Source organism: Lithobates pipiens, unplaced genomic scaffold (genome assembly GCF_037356315.1).
Source record: "Lithobates pipiens isolate NorthernLeopardFrog02 unplaced genomic scaffold, aLitPip1_a1.2 Scaffold_10, whole genome shotgun sequence".
NCBI classification, from domain to species: Eukaryota; Metazoa; Chordata; class Amphibia; order Anura; family Ranidae; genus Lithobates; species Lithobates pipiens.
Window position 1 is genome coordinate 28,172,226 of NW_027507686.1, and position 24,941 is coordinate 28,197,166.

Below are 24,941 nucleotides of genomic sequence, written 5' to 3' on the forward strand. Positions count from 1 at the left end.
GTTTTTTGGACCCCCAGATTGTCGGTTTGGCACTCTCATTAAAATCTGGGCTCCATGCTTGAAGAAAAAGTCTCACTTCCATTTTTATTAATGTGCTCTGTTCCCGGGGAGGGGGCAGAGTTATCCCGTTGGGAAGCTGTTAAAGCTGACAGCTAATCATAGGCGGAGGCATTCCACACCCCGCATCTGCCCCTTGCATATGTGCGGCAGCGGGACGGGAAATGCCTCCGCCGCATATGACTGGCTGTTAGCTTTTACAGCTTCTACGTGGGATAGATCACATGGGTTTGGGCTCATGTCTCTAGTCTTGGACAAGAAGGTGGAGATGGAGCAAATTGCCATGCGTCCAAGTGAAATAAAATTATGGCGCAAACACCACCAGTAGCCTCAAAAAGTGGTAGGCGCTAAACACAGTTCATAAGTGCATATAACGACAGCTCCTCAGCAGATTGAAGGTTATCTCCAATAGAGTAAAATGGACAACAGAGGGCGCTTCTAAGTGTAGCAAGTTAGTGTTTATTATTAAAAACAGTAAAAAATGCCCTAACATTTAGTGAGATGAAAGGAGGCATATCTTAAAACCAAGGGAAATCATCTCAGCTAACAAGGCCAAACAGCAGCAATCCAGGGAGGTGTAAAGAGAAGTTGCCTCAGACTTGAGAAAGAGGCGTTATGACTTTGAAATGCATAGCCACGCTCCTTCCATGACCCAGCATTTGACGTCATCCTGGAATATTCCTGCTCTGTCCAACTGGCTCTGGTGTTGTTGTAGCTCTATATCAGGGGTGTCAAAGTCAATTTCATTGTGGACCACATCAGCAATATGGGTGCCCCCAAAGGGCCGATTGTGTCTGGGGTGTGCCACGTACAGAGTGCAGGGTTCAGGAGTGCATTTTGTACAGAATGCAAAGTTCAGGGGGATGGTACATACAGAGTGCAGAGTTCAGGAGTATGTGGTGTACAGATAGTAGAGTTCAGGAGTGGACTACGTACAGAGTGCAGAGTTTAGAAGTATGCGGCGTACAGAGTTCAGGAGGGGACTACCTACAGAGTGCAGAGTTTAGGAGTATGCGGCGTACAGATGGCAGAGTTTAGGAGTATGCGGCCTGCAGAGTTCAGGAGTATGTGGTGTACAGATAGCAGAGTTCAGGAGTGGACTACGTACAGTGTAGAGTTTAGGAGTATGCAGCATTTTGCAGAGTTCAGGAGTGGACTACGTACAGAGTTTAGGAGTATGGGGCATACAGAGTACAGATTTCAGGAGTACGTGGTGTACAGATACTACAGTTCAGGAGTGGACTACATACAAAGTGCAGAGTTTAGGAGGATGGTACATACAGAGTGCAGAGTTCAGGAGTATGCAGGGTACAAATGGCAGAGTTTAGGAGTATGCGGCCTACAGAGTGCAGAGTACAGGACTATGTGGTGTACAGATAGTAGAGTTCAGGAGTGGACTACGTACAGTGTGCAGAGTTTAGGAGCATATGGCATACAGAGTACAGAGTTCAGGAGTGGACTATATACAGAGTTTAGGAGTATGCGGTGTACAGAATGCAGAGTTCAGGTGTATGTGCTGTGCAGATACTACAGTTCAGGAGTGGACTATGTACAAAGTGCAGAGTTTAGGAGTATGCAGCATACAGAGTGCAGAGTTCATGAGTGGTCTACCTACAAAGTGCAGAGTTTAGGAGTGTGTGGCATACAGAGTGCAGAGTTCAGAAGTATGCAGCGTACAGAGTGCAGAGTTTAGGAGGATAGTACATACAGAGTGCAGAGTTCAGGAGTATGTGGTGTACAGATAGTAGAGTTCAGGAGGGTACTACCTACAGAGTGAGGAGTTTAGGAGTATGCAGTGTACAGAGTGCAGAGTTCAGGAGGATGGTACATACAGAGTGCAGAGTTTAGAAGTAGGTGTGGTACAGAGTGCAGAGTTCAGGAGGGGACTACTTAGAGTATAGAGTTCAGGAGTATGAAGTGTACATCATGCAGAGTTCAGGAGTGGACTACGTACAGTTTAGGAGTATGCGGCGTACAGAGTTCAGGATTATGTGTGGCATGCCTGGAACCTTGAACCAGATCTCAAATTTTGTACGTCGGAAATTCCAATCGAAACTGTCCGATGGAGCCTACACACGGTCGGAATTTCCAACAAAAGGCTCCCATCGAACATTTTCCGTCGGAAAATCCGACCGTGTGTACACGGCATAAGAGGTCATCAGATTGGCTCAACTACCTGTTCAGGGTGGATCCTCCTGGAGGTGCCACACCTCCCAGACCTTATCGTGGACCTCCAGTCTGTATTCTAGTGGTCATTTTCTCCATCATTTCCACATCCTTACTCCTGGCATACAGGGCCTCGGGGGAGGGAGGGGACCACCATTTCCGATTTATTGCCACAAGACAGCGGACCGCTGTGAGGATATGGCGAACCAGTTTCTTATAGGGTACTGGGATTTTCAGTGGTGACAAACCCAGTAGGAAAAATTTCGGAGTGATGGGGATTGGCCTTTCGAGGAGACGGGCCAGCAGCTGCTGGACCGAGGTCCAAAAAGGGGCGATCAGTGGGCAGCTCCAGTAGAAGGAGGGTACCTCTATCCCCCAGGCAGCACCAGCAGCGATCGCAGCTAGTAGGGACAATGGCATGGTGTACATCTGGGGTCATGTGAAACTGTCCATGTTTTAACCACTAGCCGACCAGCCGCCAAGTCGTATGTAAATGTCCAGGTTGGCATGACTGCGCAAATCGCCATAGCTATACGTCGCTCCTTTAAGATGCCATAGCAGGCGTCCGCTGGGCACCCGCACTCACTCGTGACAGAACGAGAACGGGGATGTGTGTGTGTAAATACGTTTCCATTTATTTATAAGAGTGTGTGTGTGTGTCTGTGTGTATATGTATATACCTGTGTGTGTGTATATATATATATATATATATATATATATATACACACACACACACACACACACACACACACACACACACACACACACACACACACACACACACGTGTTTGAGTTTGGGGGTGCAAACACCTCTGCGCTTCCTACAGCACACCCCTGCGTTGTAATGTGTGTCGGGGGCCCCTGGTAGCAGCAATCTCTGTGCCCCCCACATCTTATTGCAGTGGTGCCCTAAGAACCTTCTGGGTGTTCTCCATTATCTTCCTGGGCAGCCAGAGGGGGGAGATTAAACAAACGATAGACTTCCGAGCTGATGGAAAACGCTGCACATTTCACATGCAAATCTCTTATCTGCATCAAGTGATGCTAATACATCATTAATGTGGCCCTGAGTTCGCGGAAGATGCAAAATCAATTAACCCCTAACCTGCCGCAAGCGATACCGGCGCCGCGATAGTGAGAATTCTTCTAAGAAGGTAAATTATCTTACCAAGCATAGCACAGTGCCAGTTTTACAATTCGCAGAGAGCAAAGAAATCAAGACAGACAATATTTCCAAGGCAGCTGAAGTGCAGGGACGTGTATGTGCTGCTGGGAAAAGGGGGGGGGGGGGGGTTATGGTGTGAGACAATAAATCTGATTTCCAGATTTCCCTTTAGTCTTGCACAGTTGTACCGGCTCCTCTCCTGGACTGAAATGCCTTACTCTGATTTCACTGCACACTGTGAGCTTCTCACAATGTGCATTAAAAGCTGCAGCAAGTCAGAGCCTGCCTCATTTCCTAGATGGAGGACATCCAGTAACATCTAGTTCTTTCCTCCCCTGCCTGGCTTTTCCTGGCCCCTTTTATTTCTTTTATTCCTTGGAGTTCAGATCTTTTTATCATGTAGGTTCAGCATCACATGTGGGTGTTACCTACATGTAAATACAGCCTGCCAATTGGCATCAGGACTGAGGGCTCTGGAGAGGAGTACTGAGACAGGGTGCTGTGATGTTGGGGTACTAAACCTCCCACTGACACCAGAGATGAGGTACTAATCCTCCCACTGACACCAGAGATGGTGAACCTCCCCTGACACCAATGATGGGGTACTAAACCTTCCACTGACACCAGAGATGTTGAACCTCCCCTGACACCAATGATGGGGTACTAAACCTCCCACTGACACCAGAGATGTTGAACCTCCCCTGATACCAATGATGGGGTACTAGACCTCCCACTGACACCAATGATGGGACACTATTTTTCCCACTAAACACTGATGATGGGGCACTATTCCTCCCATTGACACCAATAATGGGCCATTTTTCCTCTCACTGACACCAATGATGGGATACTATTCTTTTTACTGACACCGATGATGGGACACTATTCCTTCCACTGACACCAACAATTGGGCACTATTCCTCATACTGACACCAATGATGTCATTTTTTTTACTCCCACTGACCACCAAGCCTATGGCATTTTCTACTCCCAATGGCCACAGTCCGGCACGCCCTAAAGTTTGAAGGGCAGGAACTGGCCCTTTGTTTAGAAAGTTGGAGCCCCCCTGGTATAGAGAAAAAACTGGGTCTAACATATGGTATGTCATGAAAATAAAAAACTTTTTTTCTTACATGCATTGGGAATGTTTTTTTTTTTTTTTCATTTTCTTTGTCGTGTTGATGAGGGGAGGTGAGGAGTCAGGAAAGGTGAATAATAAGCAGATTAAACTTCAGCATCAAGGAACCTTAACAGGTTCATTTCATTTATTTTTGTTAGAAATTCTGTATGTAGCACTACAGAACAAACAGTGCATAGTCCACGTGAGCTTTGCTGCTTAATTGCAGACAGGAAACTTTTTTTTTTCCTTTTGATAGATGCAGCTACAAACTTATAAACACAGCCATCTGCTGGCTGATGTAGTTGTTGCACAGAATACATATAAACAATCTATTCCAACGCTTTTCCAACTTGATAAAGCTGCTGAATTATCGCAGCCTTTGTAGTTGATCCTATGATGCCATTGGTAAAATGGAGTCAGTGCTGTGATCACATGACTAACCTATTTTCCCATATTCCCCTAGGGACCTCTATGTGGTCGAATCTCTCATCCTTTGTCTATATTCACCTCATTCGCTAAAACTTTCACTGAAATTTTCAGGAAAACAAGCACAAAAAGATCAGCAAATCACTTTTCGGTAGTTTTGTAAATAAGCCCTCAAGACCACGACTGACCAACATCGATGAGTGCTGCATTCTTGTAGCCACCGCGCTCCACGCAGTCATCCGACGCTCCTTCCAAGTAACGTGGAGACGCTGCGAATTCTGCAGCACAAGCCTGAGGAATCGCTCTGCTAATAGAAAACATGTGACAGAGTAGCGAATGCCGGCTCCGTGCCCGTGAAATGAGTAAGTGTGGGAAGATGAACCCCCACCGGGGCCATTCTAGGCCTCCGAGGTCTTCCAAACTGCAGAACCGTCTCAATCTGCCGTCTCCTGTCTACGGATGAGATAGTGCCAGATGGGGCCCGAAATATCCGGCCCAAATCACATTCTAAATCACTGGAAAGGAAAGCTTTAGGTTCACAGATTATACATTTAGAGCTACTATTGTAACCTCCACCTTAAAGTTATTGGTGATGTGGTTTTGGGGTTTTTCGTGGTCGCTGTTCCGTGTTTCGGATGACACTGAAAGGCTGTCTCAAGCGCCCTCTGGTGCAAGTTTGGGTCACTGCAAAGGTAACTTGCTAGGGGGGCTGACTGAGACACCACAAAAACACCTTCCAGATCCGTACCGGATGCGATTCTGCAAGCGTGTTTTTAATGTGTTTTTGATGCGTTTCCAGATTCTTTTTTTCTTCTTTTTTCCTGTTTTTTATTTTTTTTACTGTACTGGTGTCCGTTGCATTTTTTATTTTTTTTTTGAAAATCTGTTTATTGAGTTTTGTAACATTTAACAGCAAAACACAAAGACAACTAACAAAACCAAAACTAATAAGAAGAGAGAAAGAGAGAAAAAAAAATAAAAGAAAGAGGCAGCACACATTGGTCATGACAATAATGGGCTTTGGAGCCCGCAAAGACATAAGATGAGGCAATCAATTACTAGTAATATATCAGTGAGCTCGAGATCTCACGATGGTCCCAGCCTGTGACATGCAAGGGTAATATGGCGCCATGGGGCTAGAACGTCTATCACCAAACAGAGAGCACATTTACCATCACAAATTCTTATTCATAGGGTGAGGGTGTCAGGTTTAAGATTTATGAAGGGGGCAAGTCAGAAGCCGTGGAGGGATCTGCCAGCCATTTGGACCAGACCTTACTATATTTTTGGGGGCAACCCCTATTGGCATAACAGTCTTTGTATAGGGGCAGGCTGTCGTTGACTAGTCGTTTCCACAGAGAGAGAGGAGGAGGAGTGGGCTTACGCCAGCTAAGGGCTATGGCTTTGCGGGCGTAAAAGAGAAGCAGCCCGACCAGAGTACGGTTAGCCACAGTGGGAATCAGTTCCTCTATCAGGCCCAGTATGCAAATTGCTATGGAGGGTTGGATCGATATGGTGGTGACCTGTGTAATGACCTTTAGTATCTCCTTCCAGTATTCGGCAATGGGTGGGCAGGTCCAGAAAATGTAGGTGAAGTCACCCGGTATCTCCCCACAACGCCAGCAGCTGGGGGGGGGGGGAGGTGGGGTTCATTTTGTGTAGCCTATGTGGGGTAAAATATGCACGGTGGACCATCTTGAATTGTACTAGTCGTCCGTTGCATTTTTGATTTGCTTTTAATGTGTTTCAGTGCATTTTTGCACTGAACTGCATGTGGTGTGAACTGGCCCTGAGAGAAACGCGTAGTCTTTACAAAGGAGATTTCACATACTTAAGGTGCAATACAGCAGCTACATTTATAAAACACTAAGCCCCGGTTCAAATTCATGCAAATTTCATGCGGATCAGATGCGACCGGAAAAGCATAGATTCGCATGTCATGTAGAAAAGCATTATTTCCAACTAAGGCTGTTCACACATATGCAGAGCGAATTTGATTTGGTTCAAAAAAGTGAGTGTGCGAGTTTAATGCCGTGCAGCGCAAATTCATAGACGAATTTCAACTCCATGGGACCGGATTGAAATCGCAGTCCAGTGCTCACATCACGGCAATTTTTTTTTTTTTAACTCGATTTTACAGAAAATAACATTGTAGATGTGACCACTCCCCCTCACAAATTCGCACTAAATTTGCATTGCAACCGCACATGCTAAGCAGAATTCGCATTGCAATGTAAAAAAAAAATCATAATGCAAATTCGCACATTGTACCACATCACTGTGAACCGGGGCTCAAAATTAAAGCCAGGACAAAAAAAAAATGTAGTATCTCTTTATAACATGCACATTTCCCCATTTGTATCCCGTTAACCACTTCAATACGCAATATTGGGCACTTTTACCCACGTCCTTCCCAGGCCAATATTCAGCTTTCAGCACTGTCACACTTTGAATGACAATTGCGTGGTCATGCAACACTGTATCCATGTGACAATTTTATCTTTTTTTTTATTTTTTATTTTTTTTTTAGACAGATAGAGCTTTCCTTTGGTGGTATTTAATTAAATTTTTTTCTAAACAAACAAAAAAAGACCGAAACGTTAAAAAAAAAAAACTTAGAAAATATTGTAAATAAGTAATGTTTCTCCTTTGCTGATTGCAAGGTCATGCTACGCTGTACCCAAACTACATTTTTTTTTTTTAACATTTTGTTCACACAAATAGAGATTTCTTTTGGCAGTATTTAATCAACGCTCTGTACTTTTTTTTGCTAAATAAATGAAAAAAAAAAAGAAAATTTTGAAAAAATATGCTTTTTTCTGCATTTCTGTTATAAAATTTTGCAAATAAATGATCTTTAGGCTAAAATTTATTCTGCTGCATTTCTTTGGTGAAAATAACCCAAATCGGTGTATATTATTTAGTCTGTAGAAAAGTTAGAGAGTCCACAAACTATGGGGATATATATCTGAAAATGTATTAATCCCGAGGTACTGACGTCTATCTAATTTCTTGAACCCTAAAATGTCAGGACAATACAAATTGCCCCCAAATGTCCCCTTTTTTGGAAAGTGAACAGTCCAAGGTATTTAGTAAGAGGCATGGCAAGTTTTTTGAAGCTGTAATTTTTTGTCATAATATTTTGGAAAAATTAAGAAAAAAAAAATTCACAATTTTTTTTTCCTTTGCATACTGTCACCAGTGCAGTGAAGCATTGTCATATAGCTGGTGTTGCAGTGATCAGGGACACTGACTGGTAACAGTATGAAAAAAATAAAATAAAATCATTTAATGATTTTTTTTTGTTATCACACTGTGACCAGAGCAATATAATGTTACTATAGAAAACATTGTACTACTCTAGGGAAGTGATCAGGTTTTTTTTTGTTTTTTTTACACATTATGATTGCTTATAGCTGTGCATTACATTGCTAAAAGCAAGCTTTTTACTGAACGAAACTGATTCATTCAGTTTATTTTGTTGCGATTAGCTGTGATTTTACCATTTGATCACATTGACCAATCACAGCTTGCGGCACAATTGTACACAATGGATGTCATGAAAGGAAGCCATCCATTGTTTACAACTGTCATGTTACCTGCTGTGATTGGTCACAGCGGTCACATGGTATCGGCAGCGAGGCCAGTAACAGATTGCACCGCTGCTTGCCGCTTTCTGAGAGGACGTCATATGACATCCATGCAGAGTGGTAAAGCCACCGACCTACCTTCATTCTGCTATAGGCAAGACAGGAAGGTGTGAAATATGTTGCAATTGCAGAAAAATACCCGACAATCTGCCAGGAATACAGGGAGCTCCAAATTTCCTGTTGTACGCTGACAACGCAGCCTTTGTCACGTTTGGCACCTTTCAGGGGGGAGGGGGGTGCAGATACCTATCTAAGACAGGTATTTGCACCCACTTTCCGGGCATAGACTCCCACAGGAGTCTATGACTCTTCCCGTCCCCCTGCGCTGTCTGCTGGGACACACGGGTCCCAGAGACAGCAGGGACTATTCGGATTGCGCTGCACGATTTGCGCATGCGCAGTAGGGAACCGGGAGATGAAGCCACAAGGCTTCATTTCCTGACTCCCTTACCAAAGATGGCGGCGGCAGCATCCAAGGACCGAGGGACGGTTCGGCCACAGGTGCCGACATCACTGGACCCTGGGACAGATAAGTGTCCTTATTTTAAAAGTCAGCAGCTGCAGTATTTGTAGCTGCTGACTTTAAAAAAAAAAATAAATTTGCGGGACTTCCGCTTTAAGAAAACTTTTTTTTTTAAAGTTTCGTTTTTTTTTTGTTGGTTTAGCAAAGAATAAAAATACCACCAAAGGAAAGCTCTATCTGTCTAAAAAAAAAAAATGATACAAAATTTCATATGGGTACAGTTTTGCATGACCGTGCAATTGTCACTCAAAGTGTGACAGCGCTGACAGCTGAAAATTGGCCTGGGCAAGAAGGGGGTAAAAGTGCCCGGTAGGCAAGTGGTTAAAGGGGAGTTCCAGCCTCAAAAAAGTTTGTTTTGTAAAAGTCAGAATCTACCAGTACTGTAGCTGCTGACTTTTAACCACTTCAGCCCCGGAAGATTTGACCCCCTTCCTGACCAGAGCACTTTTTACAATTTATCACTGTGTCGCTTTAACTGACAACTGCGCGGTCGTGTGACGCTGTACCCAAACAAGATTTGCGTCCTTTTTTTCTTACATATAGAGCTTTCTTTTGATGGTATTCGATCACCTCTGCAGTTTTTATTTTTTGCGCTATAAACAAAAAAAGAGCGACAATTTTGAAAAAAAAAACCACAATATTTTGTTCTTTTAAACGGTAATATTATGATTATTATAGGCCCTGCACTACAGCTCGAATCTTGAAAAAAATTTGGCTTCACATATATTTTAATAGCTACATTATGGAAAGGCTCCCAGACCCTGACACCAGCCATAGAGTGGAGAGCCGGGTCACTATAATTATCCTGTAATTGGGCTCAGAGCCTTGTAAATCCATCATTTCCTGGCCTTCTGTGTATGGAGGGAATCCAGAGGAGCTGAGCAGGCTTCTCCATCTTTACCTGAGACCCCCTCCATAGACCCCCTCAATAAACCCCCTCCATAACCCCCCTCAATAGACCTCCTCAATAAACCCCCTCCATATACCCCCTCCATAGAACTCCTCCATAAACCCCTCCATAAATCCCCTCCATAGAACCCCTCCATAAACCCCCTCCATATACCCCCTCTATAGACTCTCCATAGACCCCCTCCATAAACTCCCTCCATAGACCCCCTCCATATACCCCCTCCATAGACCCCCTCCATAAACCCCCTCCATAGACCCCCTCCATAAACCCCCTCCATAGACCCCCTCCATAAACCCCCTCCATAGACCCTCCATAGACCCCCTCCATAAACTCCCTTCATAGACCCCCTCCATATACCCCCTCCATAGAATCCCTCCATATACCCCCTCCATAAACCCCCTCCATAGACCCTCCATAGACCGCCTCCATAGAACCCCTCCATAAACTCCCTCCATAGATCCCCTCCATAGACCCCCTCAATAGACCGCCTCCATAAACCCCCTCCATAGACCCTTCATAGACCCCCTCCATAAACTCCCTCCATAGACCCCCTCCATAGACCCCCTCCATAAACCCCCTCCATAGACCCTCCGTAGATCCCCTCCATAAAACCCCCTTCATAGACCCTCCATATGAGTTCTTCCCACCTGGAGAGAGAAACACGGCTCAGAGCATAACCTTTCCTCCCCAGCCATAGACGGCCAAGCCTGGGATTAGATACAAGGGATTCCGGCTGTCAGATCTCTTACATTATTAATGTTAGATGGAAGTATAATGTATAGAAGTACAGTCCTTGTGTGTGTACAATGTATCTGTATATGTATTCTGCAAAATGTCAGAAAATATCTCACAACTATTTCTAGACAATTAAATAATATTCTACTTATGGTCTTCTACCTTTCTAATTACACCCCTGGCCTGATATAGGGGTGGGCTCAGATGAGAACTCTGACGTAAAGGGGGACTCTGATATAAAAGGGACTCTGATGGGGACCCTGCTGTAAGGGGTGACTCTGATGCGGACCCTGATGTAAGGAGGGACTTAGATGGACACACTAATGTAAGCGGAAAGTCTGATGGGGATTCTGGTTTAATAGGAACCATAATATAAGGGGGACTCTGATAGAGACTTTGATGTAAGGGGACTCTGATAGGGACCCTGCTGTAAAGGTGAACTCTGGTGCATTGGGGACCCTGATATAAGGGAGACTATGATGGGAACTCTTATGTAAGGGGCACTCTGATGGGACCCTGATGTAAGAGGGGATTCTGATTAGTAGCATGATATAATGGGGACGCTAAAGGGGACCCTGATGTAAGGGGGACTCTGACAGGGACCTTGGTGTAAAAGAAACTCTGATGGAGACCCAGATGTAAGGGGACTGTGATGGGGACCCTGATGTAAGGGGGACTCTGATAGGGACCCTGATGTAAGGGGGGACTCAGATAGGCACACTAATGTAAGTGGAGAGTCTGATGGGGATTCTGATTTAATAGGGACCCTAATATAAGGGGGACTCTAAAAGAGACTTTGATGCAAGGGGACTCTGATCTCTGATGTGGACCAATGATGTAAGAGGGGATTCTAATGTGGACTCTGACTGTGACCCTGATCTAAAGGGGACTCTGACAGGGACCTTGATGTAAAAGGGACTCTGATCGGGACCCTGGTGTAATGGCAACTGTGATGGGGACCCTGATGTAAGAGGGACTCTGATGGGAACTCTGATATATAAGGATGAACTCTGATGGAGACCCTGATGTAAGGGGTGACTCTGATGTAAAGGGAACTCTAATAGGGACCTTGATGTAAAGGGGACTCTGATGGGGACCCTGATGCAAGTGGGGACTCTAATGGTGATCCTGATGTAAAGGGGGACTCATTTAATTTAGAGGCCTTACACTCCCCAATCTCTACTGGGGTACTGGGCTTTGAGCATTGGCTTATTTGGACGTAATTTTAGGCGTTTGTTTTGCGGGCGTTTGTGCGTGAATTTGTGCGTTCGTGCACACAATACATTCCTAGGGAAAATGAAATAATATTTATGCTCATAGGCGCATATTTGCATGTAAAGTCGCAGAATACTGACTGGGAACGCAGATTATTTTTTTCTTACTGAGGCATACGCAGCGCTTGTTTACTCGCCTGTATGCACAGGCACCTTGAAAACAACGGGTTGCATTTTAGATCTGTAAAAAAAAAAAACGCTGTACTGCCTTTTCAAGCCGCAGTGTGCACCAGTCCTCGGCCCCTGTTCACACCGCTATGACTTGTCATGCGATTTGACAAGTGAAGTCGCTCCCTATTGTCGGCAATGGAAAATCAGTGAGACGCCGACCTTGCGGTGCCGCAGCGATTAGAAAAAGTCGTTCTTGCATTACTTTTCGGGGGATTTCAGGTGCGACTTGCATAGAGGTCTGTGCATGAAGTCACACAGATGTCAGCCAAGTCGCCAACCCAAATTCGCACTGACACGCGGCTTTGAAGTCGTGCGATTTCAAGTGAAGTTGTGCGATTTCAAAGCCGCGTTCGCTGTGAACCTGGAGGTTGTACATTTTCGAATCTCTCCCTGGAACAAGGTGGCACATAAATAACGCTCAGCGGAGTTCTCCTATAAAACTCCCATTTGCTGCCATTTGTTTTTCTTTCCCAGAAATCAGCTCAGCTTCCTGGGGCCTTCGCCTCGCAGCTTCACCGCCCAACTATTTCTGTCTAAAGGGCCCAATTCCTTTAAACTCGGAGAGAGAGAGAGACTGGCAGGAAGTTTTTCCAAGTCTGGCTGGGCTCCCAGGGCCTGTTCCCAGCATGAGATTATCACTTGTACTCCGGGCCAATGGCTAAAACAGATGTCTCCTCCGCCCGGACAGGCTGTCCCCTTGTTTCTGTGCTGTCAGAGTGAGGCGGAGCTGGAAATGAAAGGGATTCCACTGCTGGGAGAGTGACAGGAACCTGCAAGAGGAATCTGCAGGGGGGACTTAAAGGGGCACTGTCCTTTTTTTTATTTTTTATTTTTTTTACTGTATTGTTAAATCTGACCTCCAGCCCTCCCTTCAGTCTTGCACAGTTGTACCGGCTCCTCTACCAGACCGAAATGGCTTACTCTGATTCCACCGCACACTGTGAGCTTCTCACAATGTGCATTAGAAGCTGCAGCAAGTCAGACAGAGCCCCGCCTCATTTCTGAGCTATTGGACGTTTAGCATCATCTAGCGCTTTCCTTCCCTGCCTGACCGGCCCATCCCTTTCAATCATTGGATTTCAGTTCTTTCAACTATGGAGGCTCAGCATCCCATGTGGGTGTTATCAAGCAAATGCAGCCTGTCTAGTAACCCCCACTCCTCCAGACCGACAGCCATCCATCAAGGCATTTAGACATAGGCGTGCGCAGGGGGTGTGCCGAGTGTGTCTGGGCACACCCTAATCGCTCCGCGTAGCGCAGATTCCCCCTTGAAGATATTTCTCCAAAGCCCCCCAATGGGGCTCCAAAAATAAAATAATAAAAATAAAAAACTACTGACACTATCCACTGCCCTACTGACACCAACCTCTGCCCTACTGACACCAATCTCTGCCCTACTGAAACCAACCTCTGCCCTACTGACACCAACCTCTGCCCTACTGACACCAATCTCTGCCCTACTGACACCAACCTCTGCCCTACTGACACCATCTTCTGCCCTACTGACACCCATCTCTGCCCTACTGACACCAATCTCTGCCCTACTGACACCAACCTCTGCCCTACTGACACCGTCTTCTGCCCTACTGACACCAACCTCTGCCCTACTGACACCGTCTTCTGCCCTACTGACACCAACCTCTGCCCTACTGACACCATCTTCTGTCCTACTCTCACCGTCCTCTGCTCTACTGACACCAACCTCTGCCCTACTGATACCGTCTTCTGCCCTACTGACACCAACCTCTGCCCTAATGACACCATCTTCTGTCCTACTCTCACCGTCCTCTGCTCTACTGACACCAACCTCTGCCCTACTGATACCAACCTCTGCACTACTGACACCATCTTCTGCCCTACTGAAACCATCTTCTGTCCTACTGACACCAACCTCTGCCCTACTGACACTGCCTTCTGCCCTACTGACACCAACTTCTGCCCTGCTGACACCAACTTCTACCCTGCTGACACCAACTTCTGCCCTACTGACACCATCTTCTGCCCTACTGACACTGTCTTCTGCCCAACTGACACCAGCCTCTGCCCTACTGACACCAACCTCTGCCCTACTGACACCAACCTCTGCCCTACTGACACCAACCTCTGCCCTACAGACACCAACCTCTGTCCTACTGACACCAACCTCTGCCCTAATGTTTTTTTTCATTTACTTATAAGAGTGTGTGTGTGTGTGTGTGTGTGTGTGTGTGTGTGTGTGTGTATGTGTATATATATATATATATATATATATATATATATATATATATATATACACACATGCGTGTTTGAGCTTTGGGGATGCTGCACACACCTACAGTATCTCACAAAAGTAAGTACACCCCTCACATTTTTGTAAATATTTTATATCTTTTCATGTGACAACACTGAAGAAATGACACGCTGACAACAAAAGTGAGTACACTCCTAAGTGAAAATGTCCAAATTGGGCCCAATTAGCCATTTTCCCCATGACATCACTGGGTCCAAAATAAGGTATGTTATGAAAACAGACGTTTAAAGAAATGTCATTAGCATGTTGATCAGGAGGGAAGGGGGATAGGGAAGGCTAAATATTAGTCAGCCTGGGCACACTGCCCTACCTTATGCCCACATGTGACTTGAGCCTTCATGATTAACTGAAATTAAATCCAATGAGTGAAAAGGGCGGTCCAGAAACAGTCAGGCTGGGGAGGAAAGACCTAGATGATACTGGATGTCCTCCAGCCAGGAAATGAGACGGGCTCTATCTGGCTTGTTGCAGCTTCTAATGCACATTGTGAGAAGCTCACAGTGTGCAGTGAGATCAGAGTAAGGCATTTCAATCTAGGAGAGGAGCCGGTACAACTGTGCAAGAATGAACAGAGGGCCAGTGGTGACATCAATGGGTCTAAAATAGAGCATGTAATAAAAATATAAAGATTTTATTTGAATATTTCTCATGATGATGAGGCAGGAACTGGGGAAGGTATTTACCATAGAAAAAAAAACTTCACATTAATAAAGTGAAAATGTAATTAATATTTATGTGTTTATGTGATCAGCTATGTTGCATTAATTTGCACACACCTTGTTACCTCAGTTGGGTCTCTACCTGCACTAAAACCAGCTATAGAATCCCAGACCAGAAAGGACAGGGTTAATTAAAATAACAGGAGCTGCATATAAACTGTATTGCATTAAACAGGAGCACATGCTGATATACTGGAAGGTGACCACTACAGACATACAGGTGCATAGATTTAGCAATCAGGCACTGTGCATGTGAGATAATAACAATAGGACACAGATACTCTGTCTGTCACAAGGATTTAGATACACACTCAGTAAGCTACGGGCAGTGTTAGTTAAACTATTAGAACATTGGAATACTTACATATAAGTCCCTTCTGGCCTGGGTTTAACAGCATGGACAGGACATGTGGCTGAGACTCTTGCTCTCTCTACTTCCACCTTCTGGAGTTTCAAAGCCAGCCTCCAGGAGACAGGAAGTGCCAGTACATGATTATATGTAACAAGTGATATTAGCAGCCAACAGTAGAGGGCAGTAGAATCCGTTCATTAGTCTGGTTTTTGTAAATGATGAAGTGACATTGATCAAAGTGCACACAATGCTACAGCTGGGTCCCGATCACCACAACTAAACTGCTTTTGTCTTCTTTTTGGCCTTTCAATGCTCAAAATATACAAATAAATATTAACCACTCAAGGACCAGCCGCCGCAGTTGTACTGTGGCAAATTGGCCCCCCTGCGTGAATCGCCATCATTGTACGTCGGCTTGCGCAGGCGCAGTTGCAGGTGGGAGCCCGCCGCTGCCGGCACGCTCCCATGAGAATTATCTTTTAGTCTCTGGAGTTGATCCCCTTTTTAATACATGCCAATATTCTGTTTGCTTTGTTGATCCAGGTCTCTGAAATTCCCACAAAATCCAAATCCTCCTCGTACAGCAGTATCTCTAGTTTACCCATCTTGTCCACCAGGCTCCTGGCCATAGGTGTGCGCAGCCTTTTGCATTAGGGTGTGCACCCCAAAACTCAAACACACACGTGTATGTGTGTGTGTGTGTGTATATATATATATATATATATATATATATATATATATATATAAATGTTATATTTATATACATACATACATACACACTCTAATGGCAGTGCCGGTGCAGTGAAAGAGAAGTATGGTAGCACTAAATGAATGGCAGAACTGGTCAGAAGGAAATATTTCCCATCTCACTGTCAGCACAGAGAGCGATAATCGTAATGCACTCAGGGTGCTTAGGGTGTGCCCAGGCACACCCAGCACACCTCCTGCGCACGCTTATGCTCCTGGCATTGGTGAACATGCCACGTAGTTTAGACCAGTTGCATACTGTTCTCTTATAGGGATTGTTACTATACATTAGTGCAGCCTCAGTGCCCATCAGAGCAGCCTTATCAGTGCCCATCAGTTTACCCTCATCAGTGCCCATAAGTGCAGCCTTAGCGCACATTGCAGGAAAAATTACTTATTTGCAAAATTTTATAAAAGAAACAAATGCCTTGTACACACGGTCGGACAATCCGACCACAAAATCTGTCGGATTTTTTCTGACGGATTTTGTCCTAAACTGGTGTTGCATACACACGGTCGGACAAAGTTGTGGGAAAATCCGATCGTTCGTAATGTGGTGACGTTCGTTCGTTACGACGGGACTACGTTCAGGCTAGTAGCCAATAGCTTTGGTCTCATAATTTGATCCGAGCACTTTGTCCGATCGGAATTCTCTACAAACAATTGGCAAAAGTCCGATCAGATTTTTTTATTGGAAAATTTGAGATTCTGCTTTTAAATTTTTTCCGTCTGAACTTCCGATGAAAAAAGTCCAATAGAGCCCACATGCGACCGGATTTTCTGACAATATAATCCGATCGGACCTTTTCCGTCAGAATTTCCGATGGTGTGTACAGGGTATAAGACAAGCGTTTTTGTTTTGTTTTTTTCACAATTTTCGGTCATTTTTAGTTTGTTTAGCAAAAAATAAAAAACCCAGTGGCGATTAAATACTACCAAAAGAAATCTCTATTTGTGTGAAATTAATGATAAAAATGTAATTTGGGTAGTGTTGCATGACCGCATAATTGTCATTCAAACTGCGACAGGAAATTGGCCTAACAGGGTGAAAGTGTCCAGTTTTTAAATGGTTAATAAGGTATACTTTTCCCTAAAATAAGGAACCTCTGCTCTCAGTTTGCTTTGGTGGAACTCCACCTTGTGATCCTTTCTTCTTGTTTTTACACACTAGAGCTTACACTCTAATGACTCCCCACAATCACACACTTATTCTCTGTACACACGGTTGGACTTTCTGACGGAAAATGTGCAATCGGACCGTGTTGACGGAAATTCCAATCGTATGTGGGCTCCATCTGACTTTTTCCGTCTGAATTTCCGACACACAAAGTTTGAGATCTGGATCTAAAATTTTCCGACAACAAAATCTGATCCTTTAAATTCCGATTGTGTGTAGAGAATTCCGACGCACAAAGTGCCACGCATGCTCAGAATAAATCACAAGACGAAAGCTATTGGCTACTGGCCCTCTTTATAGTCCCGTTGTATGTGGTTTACGTCACCTTGTTCTAAATGATTGGATTTTCCGACAACTTTGTGAGACCGTGTGTATGCAAGACAAGTTTGGGCCAAAATCCGTCTGAAAAAAATCTGACAGAGTTTGTCGTCAGAAAGTCCGACCGTGTGTACAGGGCATTATTATACATTTATTTATCTCTGACATACAGTACTGTATACCACAGTGCTTTACAGAGAACACTGGGCAAATTATATCAGTCTCTGCACCAGAGGAGCTTACACTCTAATGTCCCCTCAACAACACTATTATTATTATTATTATTATACATTTATCGAGCTCTGACATATACAGTAGTACTGTAAAGAGAAAACTGGGCCAGTCACATCAGTCTCTACACCAGAAGAGCTTACAGTTTAAAGTGGTAGTAAACCGCTTTACCTGAAAGGTAAAGGCATAATGTGCTAGTATGCATCGCATACTAGCACATTATGTGAAACTTACCTGATAACTAAGCATTTCAGAGATTTGCTGTCATCGCTAGAGGCCACTTCCATCTTTACCCGTCTTCTCTCGTGGACTCCAGGTGTCTGACCGGCCGGAGCCGCGATGACGTCACTCCTGCCGTTTACAGCACAGGACCGGGCCAGGCGGCTGTTCTTTTGGAGCGCATGCGCCAGTGACAACATCAGCTGCATATACAATAAATATCTCCTAAATGGTGCACATTATTGATATATTTACAGTCCCTTTAGGGAAGCCTTATTATATTCATATAGCTCTGACATATACCACAGTGTTGTACAGAGAACACTGCGCCATTCCCATTGTCTCTGCACCTGATGAGCTTACAATCTAATGTATTCCCAAGAGTTAAACACAGGGGCATTTATAAAACTCTCATGGACTCAGAAGGACAATTGATGGGCTCTATATACTCTTAACTGAAATGGATAAAAAAAAAAAAACAACGGCGCCCACATTGTACTTTTTCTATTTTTTATTTTACAGAAGAGACATCACTTTGTGGTTTTCAGCCTGCAAGCGTTTTATAAATATCCAAGTTCTTCTCTCTCTATAATTTCCCAGCAGTTGGGGCATGCTGGGACATGCAGTTCCCCAGCAGGGTGCCAGTGACTGGGTGACGACTCCTGTGTGTGTAAAGAGTGCCCCCTAGAGGATAAATTGGACATGTGACCTGCAGCCTTGTAGCTACACCGTTACAACCAGATGCTTGTTATTCTATAAATAGTTTGGAAAGGGACCAAGTGAGCGGGGATGGCGGTGACCCTGCACTCGGGAACAGGCCGGGGGGGGGGGGGGGGACAGTTTACAGGATGGGGAGGCAATGAGAGAACATTACACGTACAGCTGTGCCGAGGCGGAATCCCTTTACGTGTCGCAACGCCCCATCGTCACGCTTTTCTTTCCACCGCGCCTATCCAGCTCAGATGGGTTCATTATTTAAATTACACTCATTTTATTTCTTTGCAATTTGGTCCAAAAAATTTCCAATACCACCCCCATCAAATCATTCTCTGCAGGTATTACCTTTTGTACCACCACCCCCTCCCTTTAGAATGTAATCTCTATAAGGGCCCTCCTGTACCTTTTGTATTGTACTGAAATTGTGTTGCCCCCCCTATACATTGAAAAGCGCTGAGTAAACTGTTGGCGCTATATACATCGCGTATAATAATAATAATAATAATAATACTTAAACTTCAGTCCCCTTAATGAGGATCCCACCCCCGCCTCCCTCCACCAGAGCCGCCTTTGATGTTCGGTACGTGCGCAGATGTGCCAAAGGACTCTGCCTGGCCTTACGGAGTTTTGCATGGATGCACAGAAAGCGCAGAGGTCCAGGACCTCCCTAACTGTGCCTTCTTCCCCCATATGTGCAGGGCAACGTGCGCATGCGCATGCGCAGATGTGTTGAAGGTCTGTGACAGGTGTGGGCGACGCGTGCGCAACATAAGAAAAAAGCCAGATGAAGTCTCATTGTTTTTTTGTTGAAGGTCTGCTTTAAAGCCCATCTCTGGTCCCCACAGGGCCCTCCATTTATGTTATGCTTTTTTTTTCACCTTTTAAATACAGAGCATCCGGAAGGTATTTACAGCTCTTTACATTTTTAACATTTTGTTATGTTACATCCTTATTCCAAAATGCATTAAATTCATTATTTTCCTCAAAACTCTACAAACAATACCCATAATGGCAATGTAAAAGAAGTTTGTTTGAAATATTTGCAAATTTATTTAGGCTGGGTTCACACTGCTGCGGGGGGAGATCCGGATGTGATTCGCACCGCACTGCAGTGCAAATCACATCCGATCTCCGTAGCGATGCGAGTTCAGCCATACAGATAGTATGGCTGAATTCGCATCGCTCCCGCAGCAAACTTGCACGGGACCCTTTTTTTGGTCCGCAGCAGAATCGGATCGCATGGGTGTTCGCACCATGCGATCCGATTCCTGTGCGAGTGTGCAGATCGCACTGCGATATGCGGACGGATCTGGGGGTGTCATTAACATTTCATTGACACTCCCAGCCGTTCGCATAGGGCAGTGTGAACTGCCGGCGGGAGTCATGCGATGCGGGAAAACTCCGCGGATTCGCGGCGTTCCCGCATCGCTATAGTGTGAACCTAGCCTAAAAAGAAAAAAAATCCCATGTACATAAGTGTCACAGCCTTTGCCATGACACTCAAAATTGAGCTCAGGTGCATCATGTTTCCAATGATCATCCTTGAGATGTTTCTACAACTTGATTGGAGTCCACCTGTGGTAAAATCAATTGATTAGACATGATTTGGAAAGGCACACCCCTGTCTATATAATGTCCCCCAAATAACAGTACATGTCAGAGCACAAACCAAGCCATGAAATTCAAGGATTGTCTGTAGACCTCCGAGACAGGATTGTATCGATGCACAGATCTGGGGAAGGGCACAGAAAGGTTTGCATCATTGAAGGTCCCAATGAGCACAGTGGCCTCCATCATCTGTAAATGGAAGAAGCTTGGAACCAGCAGGACTCTTCCTAGAACCAGTCGCCAGCGATCAGGGGAGAAGGGCCTTAGTCTGGGAGATGGAAGCCACTCCTCAGTAAAAGGCACATGACACCCTGCCTGGAGTTTGCCAAAAGCACCTGAAGGACTCTCAGACCATGAGAAACAAAATTCTCTGGTCTGATGAAACAAAGATTGAACTCTTTGGCCTGAATGGCAAACGTCATGTAAGGAGGAAACCAGGCACCGCCCATCACCTGGCCAATATCATCCCTACAGTGAAGCATGGTGGTGGCAGCACAATTTCATGGGTCAGATGGTAAATGCACAAAACAAGAAACAATGCATTACTAGACCTACTAAGAATACAGACTTGATCGTGGATGTAGAAATACAGGGCATTTGTTGAGATGGAGACTAGAAGACCCCCCTACCCTTGCCTCGTGGAGGCGATCAGTGAACATGGTGCTCCCCCTGTATAAGCTGACCTATGAAAGTAGACAATGCCCAGGGAAGTTTGATAAAATCTGGTACTCCTGGATAGATGCCTCTGCTGACCTTGATCCCCCCTCCCCCTAACTATGATTCGGACCATGCCAGTTGAGACCCCCCCCCCCCCTAACTAACCGTCATATCCCCTCCACCTCATCCATTACCACCCTGACTTCCCCTCCCTCAGATACCTACATAATGAATGCAAGGTTTCATTAATGATGACATGCATTTATGATTGTGTGTAACTGGTACTCATGACACCAGTACTGCTAGATCATTAACTAAAGCAGGGATATGCAATTAGCGGACCTCCAGCTGTTGCAGAACTACAAGTCCCATGAGGCATAGCAAGACTCTGACAGCCATAAGCATGACACCCAGAGGCAGAGGCATGATGGGACTTGTAGTTTTGCAACAGCTGGAGGTCCGCTAATTGCATATCCCTGAACTAAAGGATGACTGCTGGGTGAAGGTGGCTTCTCCTGTCTATAATTGTATACCACCGGACTTACTATGTTTTGCACTGTAATGCTGATTTGTCTAATAAACTCTTCTGTTAAAAAAGAAATACAGGGCAATTTAGGAAACAGTGATCACAATTCAATTTGTTTCAGCATAAATCACACAAATAGGAAGCATAAGGGGAATGCAAAGACACTGAATTTTAAAACAGCCAACTGCTAGAAACTACGCTCCTTGCTAAAAGATACTAAATGGGATAAAATCTTGGGAACAAAGACCATGGAGGAAAAATGGGTGTGCTTTAGGAGCATATTAAATAAGGGTATTAGTCAGTGCATCCCAAATGGTAACACATTTAAAAGAGTTAATAAAAACCCTGGGTGGCTTAACGCCAACGTAAAAATTCATATAAAAGCAAAGGGGAAGACCTTCAAAAAAATACAAGGCTGATTGAACATCATCAGCATTTCAACTGTACAAAGAATGCAATAAGAAATGTAAGGGTGTAATCAAGGCAGCTAAGATAGAACAGGAAAGGCAAATAGCGGAGGAGAGTAAGAACAATCCCTAGAAATTCTTTAAGTGCATAAATAGTAAAAGAGGGAGAACAGATCATATTGGCCCCATAAAGAATGATGAAGGGATTCTGGTTACAAAGGATGGTGAGATGGCGAAGGTTTTGAATGTATTCTTCTCCTCAGTCTTTACGAGGGAATCAGGAGGGCTTCAGTAACCGTTATATCTGCTATAATTTCTTTCATATTAGTTGAAATTCGTTATTTTTTTAATCAGACATTTGGATGCATCCTAATGTCCGAAAGATGCAAAATTCGTCCGAATTTCGATTTGTTGCGAAACAAATTGCACAAGCCTACTCCCTACCCCAATCTGTCCGACTGTCCCCTAATCTATCCATCTTTAGATCCCTGAAAACCCTTCCCTTTGAAAAAGCCTATCCTGCTTCTAACTAATACACTGTTTTACTTTTTATCATCAGCTCACCCCCCCCCCCAGCTATTACCTTTTGTATCAATTCATAGCACCCAACTGTCCCTGATTTGGAGGGACTGTCCCTGATTTTGACCAATGTCCCTCTGTCTCTCATTCATCCTCCTTTGTTCCTCATTTTGGTCTGATCTATATAGACCAGGGGTCTTAAACTGGTGGCCCTCCAGCTGATGCGAAATTACAAGTCCCATCATGCCTCTGCCTGTGAGAGTCATGCTTGTAACGGTCATCCTTGTCATGCCTCATGGGACTTGTAGTTTCACAACAGCTGGAGGGCCACCAGTTTGAGACCCCTGATATAGAGGTATATAAAATGCAATTTTTATCTATCAAAAAGTGTTTTCCAGGGCTAAACCTTTCATCTGATTTCTAAATTTGTAAATTTGTAAATTCCAAAGCCAATATAAAGTAATGGTAACAAAGCACTTGTGGGTTTAACCAATCTTGTTTTTTTTGTAAATTCACCTTTAAGGGGGCGTGACAGGGGTTGTGTCCTTTCCTGCATACTTTTGCTAATAGGTGTCCCTCATTTCCATCTCAAAAAGTTGGGAGGTATGTCAATTGACCCTCCCTCCTAGATTGTAAGCTCTAGTGAGCAGGGCCCTCTGATTCCTCTTGTACCAAATTGTTATGTAATTGTAATATCTACCTTCATTTTGTTAACCCCTTGCGCAAACTGTTGGCACTATATAAATCCTTTCTAATAATAATATTACATATGAGCACATTCCAGAGAGCTGGAGGGGCGAGCACCTAAATATTCATTTTAACGGTCAATTTAACTCTCTCACTGCTGCACAAATTTTCTTTTTACATTTTTTGTACACATGCTCATTAGGGATTAAGGATGAGCTCAGGCGTGTTTGCATGCTCCACGTGCAGAGCCCGCTAGGATGTCGGCGCAACGCTGCGCTAATCACAGGCAGTGAGACGCCTGATCTCTGCAGCCGCACATCGGGGCAATGTCTCACCACCTGTGATTAGCGCAGTCGACTTCCTGGCGGGCTCTGCACGTGGAGCATGCGAACACGCCGGAGTTCATCCTTAATGCTCATTGCAATTAGCAAAGCATCATGGACATGACGTATGTGAAAGCCCGCAGCTTGCAGTGAAGCAATTGAGTGGTAAAAACACGACTGCCCCCACCGCCAGTGTAAATGCTGCCTAATGGGGACACAGACAGCTATAAAACACTGACAGGGGGTCTAATCCCCCTCCACTCTATCCAAAACGAACTATTCAAATACTGTGACATGAAAGGGGTTGGTAGGGGACTTCATGTGTGTGTTTGGGGGTAATTTTGGAACCTGAAGACACAAAAATGGCCGCCAGCTTCACTTTATTAGTACATGAATGCTTATGACAGACAAGAGATGGTTTACATAAACTGGGCTGGGCATGCTGAATCTTGTAGTCTCACCACTGGGGGACAACATGGTTGCCAGGCATGACAGGTATAATAGTGGGTGGTAATGAGCAGCTTAGAGCCCTGGAAAATGGCAGGAAAGTGATAGTGAGGAATGCTGTTTACACAGGAAGAGCCTCCTTCATCACCATGGAGACAGCAGGAGCCGCCCTGACTCTCCGGGCTCTGGTCGCCATGGTGACAACAATGCCAGACGCCTGAAGACACAGGAGGAGACTGTCCAACACTGAGCCCAGCATGAACATTGTCCTGTCCAGGTGAGAAGAGCACGGGGCCCTATCCTGAAAAACTGCAGAGCATTGCACAGGACTGCCATCGCTGATCAGGGAACTCTGTAGGGGTTGTTATCCATGAAATCTGCAGAGTATTACTCGTGACTTTCTGTAGGGGTTGCTATCCGTGAAGTCTCCAGAGTATTGCACTGAAAACTTCCCATATGGCTGCTATGAGTGATCAGGGAACTCTGCAGAGCATCGCACAGACTGATCCTGGGTGGGCTGGTATCAAGGAACTCACAGATAACGTTGGTATGAATGTTATGACTGATGAGAGAAATCTGCAGAGTATTACACAGGGCGCTGGTTTCAGGGAACTCTGCAGCTTATTACACAGATAACTTTATTTGTTGGCTGTTATCAGTGATTAGAGAGCTGTGCAGAGTATTGCACAAGACAGGCTATGGGGTGCTGATGTCACTGATCAGTAAAAATGATCTGCAGTGTATTGTACAGAAAACTTCCCATATTGGCTGCTATGAGTGGTCAGAGAACTCTGCAGAGC

The 24,941-nt window shown here is 44.8% G+C and overlaps 1 protein-coding gene across 1 annotated transcript in view; it reads left to right on the top strand.

Moving 5' to 3' along the window:
- Window positions 1–24,297: 24,297 nt before the first annotated feature.
- CIBAR2 (CBY1 interacting BAR domain containing 2) overlaps window positions 24,298–24,941 on the top strand; it is a 57,057-nt gene continuing 56,413 nt past the window's right edge. Inside the window, exon 1 of the mRNA XM_077453340.1 lies at window positions 24,298–24,418. Within this exon, the coding sequence (XP_077309466.1) occupies window positions 24,399–24,418 (20 nt within the window). The 5' untranslated portion in view covers window positions 24,298–24,398. The remainder of the gene's footprint in view (window positions 24,419–24,941) is intronic.